The following is a 13,232-nucleotide window of genomic DNA, read 5'->3' as shown; positions in this document are numbered from 1 at the left end:
CTGCCACAGCTGTGTCTTGCTGGGAGCGTGGCAGATGGTCTACCAGATTTGTTTATTCCTATTGAGCATATTTTGTGCTGTGCTCTGGCAGAACCTGTGTCTGGGCAGTCAGGACGGGAGGCTGCTTGCCTTGTTCTAGTTCTGCTGGGGCATGCCAGAGGACAAGGGAAATGACATCTTCCTAGGGGGCTTACCAGTTCAGGGAAAAGCCTCTGAAGTCATGCAGTGAGAAGCAGAAGGAGGTTTCTCTGCTGGGTGAGGTGCAAACTTGCAGTGTGAGTGGAGACAGGGGCTCCTGGGAACGTGGTTTCACAGTAATTTTTATTAGAAGAAGCAGGATAATTTTGGTTGGAAGGCACCACTGGAGGTCGTCCAATCCCACCACCTGCTCACAGCAGCACCAGCCTGGAATCTAGCTCAGGTTGCTCAGGGCCATGTGCAGTCAGGTTTTGGATGCCTCCAAGGATGGCAATTTCACAGGGTAATTTGTCCTTGTATTTCACCTCTGTGTGAACATTACTTCCTTATATCTCATTTGCATTTACTCTGCTACACCTTGTGTCCCCTCCCTTGCACACTGTCACTGTGCACATCTGGCTTCATCTTCTCTCTAATATGGTGCATTACATAGGGGAGGACAGCAGGTACAGCCTCCCTCTTTGCCTTCTCTTCTTCAGGCTCTCCCCACGTGCCTGACCGTCCCGGAGGCATACAAGGAAGGTGCAACATCTCTGGCAGCAGCATGTTCTACTCTAGTCAGATTAAAGCAATTGTGAAACCACAGCCTGAGAAAAAGGGGAAGCAAACTCAAAGTCAAAAGTCAGAAGTGATGGAAAGCGAGAGACTCCTTGGGACCCAGAGTGTCTTTACTGCATTGCAGAAAGAAACTGATGCTAGAGTGGTGGCTTGGAGGACCATGATATGTGTGCATTACCTTACTGGGGCTGGAATTAACATCTGAGAAAGACACTCTTCCAGTGGAGCGAGCCTGGATTTCTTGTGTGGGACTGACGTGAGCAAGACCGCTGTACAACATGAAATGAAGGAAGATGCAACTTAAAGGTGAAGATCTGCCGCACCTTTGCTTGGGAGGACTGGAGAAGACACTTGACAGAGTTGTCTCTGATCTGTACTGTTGCTGCAGGTAATTTGTTCCAGCAGGTCACAGCTGAACTCTTGCTGGAACCATGAGTGTATTTCTGCTTGACACACAGTGAGAGACAAAGCTTCACAAAGTAAACATAACCTGGCAGTGGAAAGAAAGATATGATCTTCACCAGCTCCATTACAACATTTAATGTCAGCACTATCACAGAAGGGACTTGTGTCCTCTCTGTACTCCAGAGGGCATCATCAGAACAACAACCCATCACGTTTTTAAATGGCTTTCACAGTAATTAGTTAAATATTTTAAAAAGATTAAAGTGTTTCTCTGCCAAAGAAACAAGCACACAGTTTCTCTAATTTAAATAATTAATTCTTTTTGGACTACAGCCAGCCTTTTTCCAAGGGAATTCACAGTGGGTGACTCTTGTTAATTTTGCCAGTTTACTGAAGATTAAAGAGCATTATTAAGATGATATAATAATAGTAATTTCAAAACCCGAAAGTAACTTGGGGTTCAAAGTATTAAGATAACTAATGTAGGGCATTAGTAGCTTCATTCAGACCTAGAGAAGTAAATAGAAGGATTCCTTCTTGAACTCCCACAGAAATGTCAGCAGGTAAAGGGCACTTTGAATTGCAAGAATAAACTGTTTTTAAAATAAGTCATGTTAAGTGACTTGTAAGTTTTCTTCTCTTTTCTCAATAACTTCATTCATAGCTGCATTTTTTTTCTTTTCTTGTGTTCTCATTTTTCACCTGATGAACATATTATTCATCTTCAGTCTGCACATGTTCTAGGTAACGCTCTGTATCTTTAAAGACTGTTTTCAGTTGTTATTTTTAAAAGACACAGTTTACATGTGCCCAGCTGCTGTTTTATCTGTTGGTAAAAGATTGAAACACAGCCTGAATCAAAACTCATACTGAACTGCTCTGCATACCTTTGGACGGATGAATCAGACGTGCATGGAGCCCTCCACACTGCACCTACTGGTAGCTTCACATGTGCAAGGATATATGCTGGGAAACAATGGACAATAAATGCTTGCATATGCTCCTAACCCCTGAGGAACAGCCCAGAGGAAAAACCAACCAAAATAGCTATCCCATTACTGTAAAGCTTGTCTTTCTGAAAGATCTATCCCTTAAACTATAGCACATTGTCTCCTGCAATCCCCTGCCTCCCAAGGGGATGTTTTTCCTGGGTGAAAAGTGTTTGGTTGGATACTGAACTGTGAGGTTTTTCCACTCCCACTGTTATACCCACATTAGCACAGCCCCTGTGGTTGGCCCTCCACAGGTGCTCTAGGACCACAGCCTCCTGCATGGAATTTGACTTTAAGTGGAAATCATGTAAAACACATGGCCTGACTGCATGGGTTCACCTCCATGGGAAAACGTGCTCTGTTGTACTGGCCTGGTGCTTCCTTTTCTCCATTTCAGCAGTTCCTCCACCTTGTGCCAGCCCACACTCACAGAGCACAGGGCAACAATTTGTCTTTCCATTCACTGCTGCATGAGATGCTGTGTGATGCCAATCCAGCTGGGGAGTGCTAGTTACCATGGACTCCCGAATGCCCATCTCTGCTATCACACCACCATGCCTACAGCAACCCTCAGACACTACAAACACCAGTACTACTGCTTTAATTTTAAGTTTACTAGTGATGCCCCCAGAAATTTACCCTTATTAATGACAATGCAGATAATTAAGAAATAGTAGATCATTTAAAACAAATATATCAAAGGAGGGAGCTGGTCTCTTCTCCCAAGTGACAGGGAACAGGACAAGGGGGAATGGCCTCAAGCTCCACCTGGTGATTCTGTGATTCTGTAAAATAAAAGCTGTTAAATTTATGGTGTAGAGGAAGCAAAATATCTCTGTGCAAAATACTGAGATATTTGGTTACAGCATTTGTCCAGCTGTCTTTTCCTTAGTGTCTTAGCTAGTACTATCTATGTGTTTAATTTTACTCACTTCAATACTTCTACCGTATGCAGTTTGCAGAAGTTAATGTTGCATGTGAAGTATTTACTAGAGTGAGGGACTGGATTCCCAGCAGGAGGATCTACAGAAACACAGGAGGACTCTTTTGATTGCTGTAAGCAAAGGCAGGGCTTGGCCATGCATATACAGCAAAAATCAGGTGCCTTCTCCAAAAATTGCCTTCACTGTTTACTCTGCACCATTCTGAAAGTAATAACACTTGTCTGACCTGGTTAATATTTTCTAGAGGACGCCTTGCTTTCATAATGGTATTTAACAGTATAAATAAGAAAGGAAGCTGCAGGGCAGTCCTAGTGAAGACAGCAGAATCCTTGCAAGCTGGTGTAAGTAGCGAATTTTGCTTCCTTTAGAGACTTAAAGCATTTCGTCTTGTTACATACCATTGATTTTAAGTTTTTCCTTTGGTTGTAGCTTACGTTGAAACTTGTTTTAGCAATTGTTCCACTGATAAAGAGGCTTTTATTGAATCAGCTGGATATAAAGGATATAGGCATTGCAATTTAGGCATGGAGTTGCTTGCACATTATCAGGTGGCTAGCAGGGGGAGTAAGAATCTAAAGGCCACATTGGGGTATCTAGTTGCCTTGTGGGGAAGCAAGGTGATTCCTGGATCCAGCAAAACGTAAGGACCTAAAAGTGAGTCTTTCCTATATGTATCTCCTGCTAGAGGAAATAGGCTCTGTTCCATTAAAAGCCTAAGGATAGGTGCTTAGATCTTTTTCTAATGTATTGGTGATTCTTTTATAGAAATTCTGCTGATTATCATTTTCAAGGTCTACAAGAAATATCTTTACTTAGAGAATAAGATATCTAAGGTCTGCTTCTCTTTTAGATGAGATATCTAATCATCAGGTTACAAGATCATTGAGAGGGAAGAAGAAAAAACGGTGTTCTCCACATGGTCACAGAAGGTAAGACCACAGTGAGGCCAACACGTTCATGGAGCCAGAGACTGGGCAGTGGTCTTGTGCATGCCAGAAAGTAGATACTGGGAACCTGGTCTAATCTGTTCTTGGGACTGCTGCTGCTTTTCAGAGATGAGAAATCCTTCTCTGTCCCACCTGACTGTTCTAACCACTGCACTGGTTCTTTTTTATCTTCTTTTTTATCCTTCTGACCTCAGTGATGCTTCATCCCTTAGTTTGTTCAGTAACTCGCGTTCAACACAAAATAATGATGATGGCCTGGTAGAAGAATGAGAGCTCACATTCAGCTGTTTCCAGATAAAAGGAGGCCTACAAGGAGGTGATGGCACTCTTTGGATGTGTGATTCCCATGTGAGCTCTCAATGCTAAGCTGTTTTACAGAAGACAGATTGATGACACTTGGAACAGCTCCGTGAACAGTCATACGTTTCTAAAGGATAGTGTAAGCCTGACTTCCCTGTTTCTGCTGCAAAAGGAATTACTTTTAATGAAATAGTCACAGTGGATGCATTCTCTGCAGAATCCAATGACCTTGGCTTGTTCTTGCAATCTTCTCAGGGTCCTCAGTCACAGAGGCATCAAAACTCTGTCACAAGACAAGTAAATATCTAGCTGATCAGTCTGGAAAAGCCCTTGAGCATGTCTAGGTACATACAATGAGATATGCTGAGAACATTCTCACCAGCCAGGAAAGCACATGTGAGTTTGTAGTGCTGCTGTGAGTAGACAGTACTGGACAGTTGGCTCCTGAGGTCATTGTCTCACACACAGATATGACTAGTCAGGTCTTTCTCCTGTGATTTTTACTACGTGTTTAGGTGATTTTTTTTTTTTTTTTTTGCATATGGCCCTAGGTAACTGAGATTAGTTCAGCAGACACAGCTGGTTGTGGTGGGTCCATCTTGATGTGGCCGATGTCCTCACAGTGCAGATTTCAGGAAACAGATTTCTCACATTTCCTCATTTAGACACCATCAAGAGGGAAGCAGCACCATCTGGTGAGCAAATAGCTTTTCCATTTCATGCCTGCATATGTTTTTCAGCAGTGCAAAATTTCATGTTGCCTAAAATTAGATTATCGATGAGGACCCCTTATGGGAGTAGCATGGGATGAACATTCATCTTCTGGATCATTACGTGGGACTGTAAAGGTAGCTCACTTCCAGGTCTTCTAGTGGAATTAGCCTAGGAAAACTTCAGTTAATCCCAGTTTTCTCCATTTTCTTTCTAGGATATAGTATCCAAAATAAGTACTGTCATTCTGGGTCATGTGTTAGTGAAGACTGTGTGATAGGGAAGAGGTAATATGTTCAACAAATGTTATCATCACATCTATTACAGATAAATTGCTTAAAGAAACATTATCCTTCATGTGTTGGCATGCTCTTGTGTCATTGTCTGGTTTAATTGAAAGCTCTTAATGAATACAAACTTTTCTTGAATACCACACATTTATTAACATTGTGTATCATAGACAAAGAGAATAAAAGAGGCAGAGAAGTAAATGGATTTTCTTCCATGCTATTCTACATGTCGGTATATATTTGGAATTAGAACTGAAGAGCTTTTCACTTCTATTCCCATGTTTATGGACAAACGTTTTCTGGAGATAACAGGAGTAAATGTCTTAAGATAGGAAGCTTCCTGCAAAATTAGCCCCTTCATATAGGAAAATCCCTAGGGTTTTTAGCACAGGTTCTTGGCTTTTTGCTTTTTAATAAATTGTTATCAAGTATGCTTGGTAGGAAAATCCCTTAATCGTTAACACCATATGAGAATCTGCATCTTCTGCTTCATACTGATAGAGTCTCTGTTGTCAATTTATGACTGGTAATCATTTGCTGGCCTAGAAGCCACAATAACATCAAATGGAATGGTAAATATCAAGTATGAAGTAACAATGCCCAACCATATTCTGAAGGCTTACAGAATGCAAATGCTAGTCTAAAAGTACTTTCATGCTTCAAAGAAGGGCCTAATGGAGTGGAACACTTTTATGTTCAAGGTTTAAACAACAAAAAAAACCCTCTACTAACTGCAGCTGCTGCGTCTTTTCTAATCCCATGATTTTTAAATCAGCCATTATTAAGATTTTTGTGAGGGCTGATTCACATCTTAACTGTTTGTGATTGGCCAGTACTGAGTAACAGATGGATGATTCAGATTCAGATTGTATTTAATTATCTGTGAATTCAGGGCTGTAATAAAATGAAATTAAATCCATGAAAGTGCATACATGAACCACAAAATGCAAACATGTCATAACTACATAGAGCAAAAATATTAGGATAGGAAAAAATCCTTTAGAAAACTGTAAACAATATTTACAGAACCCTTACAGCAAATCCATGCCGTATCAATTAGCCATAATTTGGAGGCCACGTCAAATTCCATGTCTACTTTGCATTCTAAATAAATAGGAATTGGCAGTTCAATGTGTATATAGAGAAGTCCATCTATTTCCTGTGTTTTGTAATAAATATTAAATGTAATGAGACAGGGAACAGATGGTGACTCATGCTTGAAATGATATGTTTCTTTCTTTAGTATGCATGTTATCCTTAATAAATTATGACTACAGTTGAGTAAACAGTTCACAGTGAACAATTTATCCAGAGGCAGCTTCTGAATTGGCCTGCTGGATACGTGGAAATAGATTAGGCTTAGCTCTAATGCTTTTGTTTCAAAGTTGATTCAAAGTCTGACTAATATGCTGGCTCACTGATAGCAGTTTTAAATATTCAGAACTGGAGCTTTTTATACTGAGTTACAAGTAGCTAGATATATTGAGACGCATCACTTCAATGACAAAATATGAGGAGGAGGCCAAAATATAATTTAAAACTCCTGTACATAGTAACTGAAAATGTAGTTACCAAGATCCTTTATGGTTCTTCCTTTTGCTAGTAACACAGCAGGTGCCATTACAAACAGGCCTGCTTTGTAGAAATACTTATATTAAGCACATAAACGTTTAAATGTTTGATTATAGCACAAAAACATTTTGTAGCACTTTCTGATAACACTCTTTCACATTGATTCGTGCTGGAACAGAAGGGTGCAATTGATTTAATATGCTTCAGCCTGCACAAGTTTTAGCAAATCTAGCTCATTATCTCCCCAAGTCCTCTGCAATTTCACTACGAAATGTTGTTTCTTTGGCCTTGATTCCTCCCCAAAAAGGAGGCCCCTCTGGGACATTCACATCCATGTTTCCAAGGTCCCTTTGTAAAAGCTTATCCAGTGCAGAGTGTCAGCTCTGCAAAGGAATATAGATACCACGGCCAAGCATAACAGGTTAAGGTAATGTATTGCCCTTTGATGAGCAGACCGTGTGATAAAATAAGGCCTTTTTTTTTTTTGTTAATGACACTGACTCCTTCTGTTGTGCTGAAAATGAACCCATTCAAATGGTTTGTTTTGTCTATTAAGAGATAACACTTTACTTCAGGTTCTTATTTAAAGGGTTGCATCATTTTTATTCATTAAGAGAGAGTACCTATTCCTTAAATACACAGGGCTTTGTATTTGGTTTGCTACTGAAAAGCAGTTGCCACCATTTGTCCTCTCTTGAAGTAGGGTGCATTGTCAATGTGACCAGAAGTTTATTTAAAGATCTCCTTCATGCCTGTTTGCTCAAATTCTGTTTGTATGTAGCGACTGATTTCTGCCCACTTGCATGAATTTCCTCTTTCTTCCTTTACTCATAAAAAACCAAATCCAGACTTCTTCTGCGACATACTTCCCGAAAATTATCTCAGACCACTAGTGCCAAAAGCACAGTGGTCTCACAGACCTCCAGTTATTAGCCATTGTGCATTTTCTAATGGAATATGTTCCATTCTCTGGCCTGATGAGGGTACTGTGTATTCAGCTAATCCATGCTGAATTTTGCCTTTGCAAGTATTTAAGGTGAGGGTGGCAGAAAGAGTCAGTGTAGACTTGCCAGGAGGCCTGGGAAAATTAAAAATAAATTCTGGCAAGAGTTGGAGAACAAGGAGACTGAGAACAAAGGAGGAACTTAAGATTTATTAATCAGTGGGAATGACAGGGTAACTGTTTCTTATTTATTTATTTATTAACCTTAGTAATAGCTTCTCCTTTTTTCCACAGGTTTTAATACAAGAAGATGAAGGCCACATTCTACGTAAGTTTGCTACTGGCTGGGCTTCATGCTGTTGTCTGTGGTCAGCTCCCACTGAACCAGCACAATGGACATGATCCAAATGAACCTAAAGACTACATGCATCATGAAGGTGAAGCGATTGCTTGCCTCAAACTAGTGCCAAGCAATGCTGACTTTGCATTTCAACTGTTCAAAGAGATTGCATTGGAATCACCTAATAAGAACATTTTCTTCTCTCCTGTAAGCATCTCCACTGCACTTGCAATGCTGGCCTTAGGGGCCAAATCAACCACTCAGACTCAGATCCTGGAAGGACTCGCCTTCAACCTTACAGAGATTCAGGAGAGAGAGATACATGAAGGCTTCCACAACCTTATCCACATGCTGAGCCATCCTGAGAATGGGGTCCACCTCAACATGGGGAACGCTGTCTTTCTAACAGAGAAGCTGAAACCTCTGAAAGAGTTTTTAGACCATGCTGAACGTCTATATCTGCTGGAGGCTTTTACCACTGACTTTAGTAATCCCACAGAGGTTGAGAAGCAAATCAATGATTATATAGAGAGGAAAACACATGGGAAAATCACTAATTTGGTCAAGGACATGGATCCACAGACTGTAATGTTTCTGACTAGCTTTGTTTTCTTTAAAGGTGAGTCCTGCTACCTCAAATGGAAATTGCTCTGTGGAAAATTCCAGTGCTACTTAATGGGTCAGAAAAGCCCCTAATGGCATCCTGAATGTTGTGCAGAGGTGACAGGACCCTGTTCTGCACAGGGAGGCAGCTGGGGCCCAGGCAAGTGTTGTCCCTGTGGCAGCTCTGATCCAAGCCGCAGCTTCTCATGCAGCCTGAGCTTGCTTTTATAGGTTTAGCTGTAACTCAGATTCCTCCACGTTCTTCTAATTTTCAGTGAAGTCGCTGAGATGCAAGTGTATGCATATTCTGAAGAAGCTAGTGATGAACAGGGAGGACATTTTAAGGAACAAAGTGAAAACACAGTGCATTTCTGATGTGGGCTAGATGATGTGCTCTTAAGCATGAGACAAGAGCATTTAGATATGGGATCCTAAATTATTTATTTCTTCAAAGTGAGGCTTATGATTAAAGTCAATAGAAATGAAAAGCATATGGTTTATGAGTACATAGATGATGCTAGGTAAGCCCTTAAATGACAACTTACAAAAAGGCCACTTATATCACCTGAACAGAAAAGTAATGACATGAACAAAGAAAATGTGTAATTAGGTTGTTACTGACATCTGAAGAATAAAGTGAAATTGGAATCTAATGCACTCTTTTGACCACATAAAAGATTCTTGCCTTACTGTGGTATGCATTTTAAAACACTGTTTGAAAATTCTGAACTTAACAAATAGAGGAATATGTGAACATTATTACTAGCTTTATAAAATTCAAGTTATGATGGGATGGGACATGGGATATTCAGTTGCATTCTCCTTTTCTGTATCAGGCAACTGGGAAAAGCCTTTTAAACCAGAACATACTGAAGTAAGGGAGTTCTTTGTGGATGCTGAAACTACTGTGAAAGTCCCTATGATGCACCAGACGGGCATATTCGACTTCTATTTTGATGGGAAGCTGTCATGCACTGTGGTACGGCTTCATTATAATGGGAGTGCTACTGCATTTCTGGTTCTGCCATCAGAAGGGAAAATGAAGCAGTTAGAGCAAACTCTGGTCAAGGAAATCATCCAGAAATGGTCAGATCATCTGTTCCAGAGGTAACCTTCTGCCAGTCAGCTGCAGCAGCACCTAGATTTATAGTCTGTTCCTTTTTTACTGCAAAACACTAGGAGCTTTCTGATTTGGGGAACTGAGTGGGGTATTTTTGGCTTGTGTGCCCTATCTGTAAAATTCTTGCAGCTGGTTGCTATTTAACTATTCTCTTGTTGATGCTTGAGTGACTTCTTGTTCCCACCATGGCAGTAGAGAACATCCTGATGGGCTCCCAAAAGTCCTGAATAGCTAGCCTAGTATGGCATTTCTGTTACAGCCCTTTGACTGAGTGGGAAGGTAGCAATTCTAAGGCAATCTCCTATACTGAGGTTTCAGTTAATTTATTTTACATCTCATATGTCACTGACACACCATGACTAAGACATATGTCTGAACCTTAGATAAGCCATAACTTAACAAGTAAGCCATAACTTAACAGTTTGTAGTAATGCATACATACATAATATGTCCTACACAAATTTCTTCCTTACAAGAGCCATTGCAGAACACAGTGGTGGTTAGAAGAGAGCAGTGACTAATTGTGGGTGTCCTGATTTTCTGGCATTTTGATTTTGAAACTATAAAAATCTAATGAGGTTCTGTTAGCTCCTACCATTGACACTAATCAGTTGACACATTTTACAACCTTGTTTGCCTGGGAGGGAAGAGGTCTTGGCACCAGTTACTATGTGCCTAATCTACCAAGCTCTTCCCTCATTCACAACTAATAAGGCTGTGCAGCTTTCACCACTGCATCATTACAGAAATGCCAGCACAGTTAATAAAAATGTAATGGGCAGCAAATTAGATATGAGCTAATAGTGAAATACATTGAATATGAAAAATAAAAATCTATAATTCTCAGCTGCAAAATCAGGAAAGTCCTTATCTGAATGAATTCTTGGTGCGAGTTTCTCTAATATCAACATAGGAATAAGTTCTTTGTATAAGAGGCTGTGAGAACCAAATGGCAATTTCAGTTCTATCGTTCTGCTGATGCCAGTTCTAATAATCTTGGTCTCATTATCTTATAGTGCACTGAGCAGCATCACATGAAGGCTACAGCAGTGGAATTTGGATCCTGTCCATTTCAATCTTCAAAGCAAGCTATCTCTGGGCAAGACAGCAAAAGATGTGAATTACCCAAAGGGTAATCACCACAGTAGGTGACTTGGAGGCTCTGAGGAACCCTAGGCAGTGCATTGAGAGAAATCTAAAAGAAAGTATACTTAGCAGGAGCCTACAGATAGCTCACAGCCAAAGGCAAACTGGATCATGGTCAGCTGGTGGCACAAAGATGATTAGAAGACAGGAAATCCAAAGGTGTAGGCAGCAGGGCACAGACCTTCACTGGAGCCATGTCATGTGCCATAGTTTTGGCATAAACACTGCTTTGCTTTGAAGTGCTGAGGTTTGTTATGCTTCTACCCCAGAAGTCTCTGTCTGTGCCTCACTTCAGGTCTTCACTTGCTTGAGCAACAGGGGCAGTCACATCTGAACCACCTCTTCTCTGGCTCTGAAGGGGAGCTGTCATTACTGTCCTCCTTTGCAGAGTGTTCTCAGATTTGCTGAAGCAAAACACCTGGTAGATATTGTTGTTGTTGTTATTATTATTGCTATTATTATCACTATGAATGATAGTGCCTGTATCACTGTGAAAAGCACCAGCAACTGAATTAGCACTCATTGTAAATTCAGGGCCAGAACAGCCCTCTGTGGTTTTACATTCATGGGATTTACACAGTTTTCTTATCTTCATTTACCTCAGTGAAAGGTTCTTCTCATGACCTTCTGTGTTTTTCTTCTACCTAACAGCATGGTGAGCCTCTACTTCCCCAAATTTTCTATTTCTGAGAGCTATGAAATAAAGAACACCCTTAGCAAGATGGGAATTGTGGATGTGTTCACCGACCAGGCAGATCTCTCTGGCATCACAGGTGCCCCAGAGCTGAAGGTTTCTAAAGTAAGTCCATGTCTGTCAGCCCTCTCCTTTCTTTCATGAACGTGCAGGATAACCACTCTGTGGTAGCATTCAGAGACACCAGCTAAATACAGCATCCAGCTTGTCTGCAGCTGGCCACAGCCTGCAAGCTTACAAAAGGAGTTTGGCCTGCAGTGACAGTAAAGATCAGATTAGTCTGTTGCATATCTGTTGTTTTCCAAGAACAGCATCAGCTGAGATCTCTTGGGGGTATCTGGATCATGTGAGGAACCTCAGCCCTGGGTCCTTGAGGGGTGCAGCTAATGCTCAGCCTGTCCTCCCACCCTGGAGACTCAGTTTTGGAAGTTCAGACAAGCTCTTACAAGTGGAGCCTGCATTCTTCATCCAACCTTTGGGCCAGAGGAGATTTTTTTTGGAGGAGATTTCTCTAGCACTGTTCTGGTCCACGCTTAAAGCAGCTATGACTACAACACAGCTCACACCTCTGCTCCCCCACACTCACTTCTCAGTGGATCCCCCAAATCAGGGATGCTTTAAAAGGGGCCTTATTAAATCGTTCAGCTGGCTGTTGTCTGCCTAGAATGACTGTCTGTTCTGTTTCTTCCTAGGTTGTTCATAAGGCTTCTCTGGATGTTGATGAGAGCGGTACTGAGGCCGCAGCAGCAACTGCTGCTGAAGTAGTGACAATGTCTCTTCCTCCAACCATTGAATTCAACCGTCCCTTCCTCCTGATGATTTTTGATAGAGATACAAACAGTACGCTCTTCATAGGAAAAATAGTTAATCCAAGTATCACTAGCTGAAGTGACGTATGAGTTCTACTTGCTATTACTGATTAAAGAAGATATTAAACTACAAGATGTGTTTTATTTCCACATGTGCCAGCCTAGTATACAGTTACTTTTTAGCAAGAGTTTTCATTCTATGCTGTTATCAAAAAATAACGGTACTGACCATGACATTTGCTTAAGAGGAAGCAAGGAAATTGTTTTAAATTCAGCTAGCAAAGAACACCTGTTTTTTACTTAACTGAAAGCAAAGGAAAGACCTAAGATTTGCCAGCATTCACAGACATTTGTATTACAGTGGAGGACTATTGCTTAGTATGTGACTGTCAGCCTGAATAGCAGACAAAATAATTAGCACTCTTGCAAATAAAGCAGAAGTGGTTGTAATTTAGCATGCCTAAGTAAATGAGAGATGGGAAGAGTTGGATCAACGGTGCAGGGTCACAGGAGACTGAAGCTTCTAATGTAGACAGCACTGGGCATATGAAAAGCTGTCTTCAACAGAGAAAGAAATTTTCTTTCTCCATCAGAAGCCTATTATCATTTCTAGTATGAGGCTAGCAGCAAATCTTCCCAGGTTTCTTGCAGCTCAAAACA

The 13,232-nt window shown here is 41.0% G+C and overlaps 1 protein-coding gene across 3 annotated transcripts in view; it reads left to right on the top strand.

Moving 5' to 3' along the window:
* Positions 1 to 12,701, top strand: part of LOC138721537 (alpha-1-antiproteinase-like) — a 99,099-nt gene extending 86,398 nt beyond the window's left edge. The window contains exons 1-6 of one of the 3 annotated variants that reach the window (XM_069858740.1): positions 3,371 to 3,438; positions 3,948 to 4,026; positions 8,155 to 8,819; positions 9,640 to 9,910; positions 11,721 to 11,868; positions 12,456 to 12,701. In XM_069858740.1, the coding sequence (XP_069714841.1) occupies positions 8,171 to 8,819; positions 9,640 to 9,910; positions 11,721 to 11,868; positions 12,456 to 12,650 (1,263 nt within the window). In that variant the 5' untranslated portion in view covers positions 3,371 to 3,438; positions 3,948 to 4,026; positions 8,155 to 8,170 and the 3' untranslated portion in view covers positions 12,651 to 12,701. Of the gene's footprint in view, positions 1 to 3,370; positions 3,439 to 3,947; positions 4,027 to 5,307; positions 5,343 to 8,154; positions 8,820 to 9,639; positions 9,911 to 11,720; positions 11,869 to 12,455 lie in introns of those variants that run through there. The other 2 variants (XM_069858741.1, XM_069858742.1) reach the window with 2 other exon arrangements.
* Positions 12,702 to 13,232: the final 531 nt, after the last annotated feature.

The sequence above is a fragment of the Phaenicophaeus curvirostris genome, chromosome 5 (assembly GCF_032191515.1).
Source record: "Phaenicophaeus curvirostris isolate KB17595 chromosome 5, BPBGC_Pcur_1.0, whole genome shotgun sequence".
NCBI classification, from domain to species: domain Eukaryota; kingdom Metazoa; phylum Chordata; class Aves; order Cuculiformes; family Cuculidae; genus Phaenicophaeus; species Phaenicophaeus curvirostris.
This window is presented reverse-complemented; position numbering and strand designations above follow the sequence as displayed.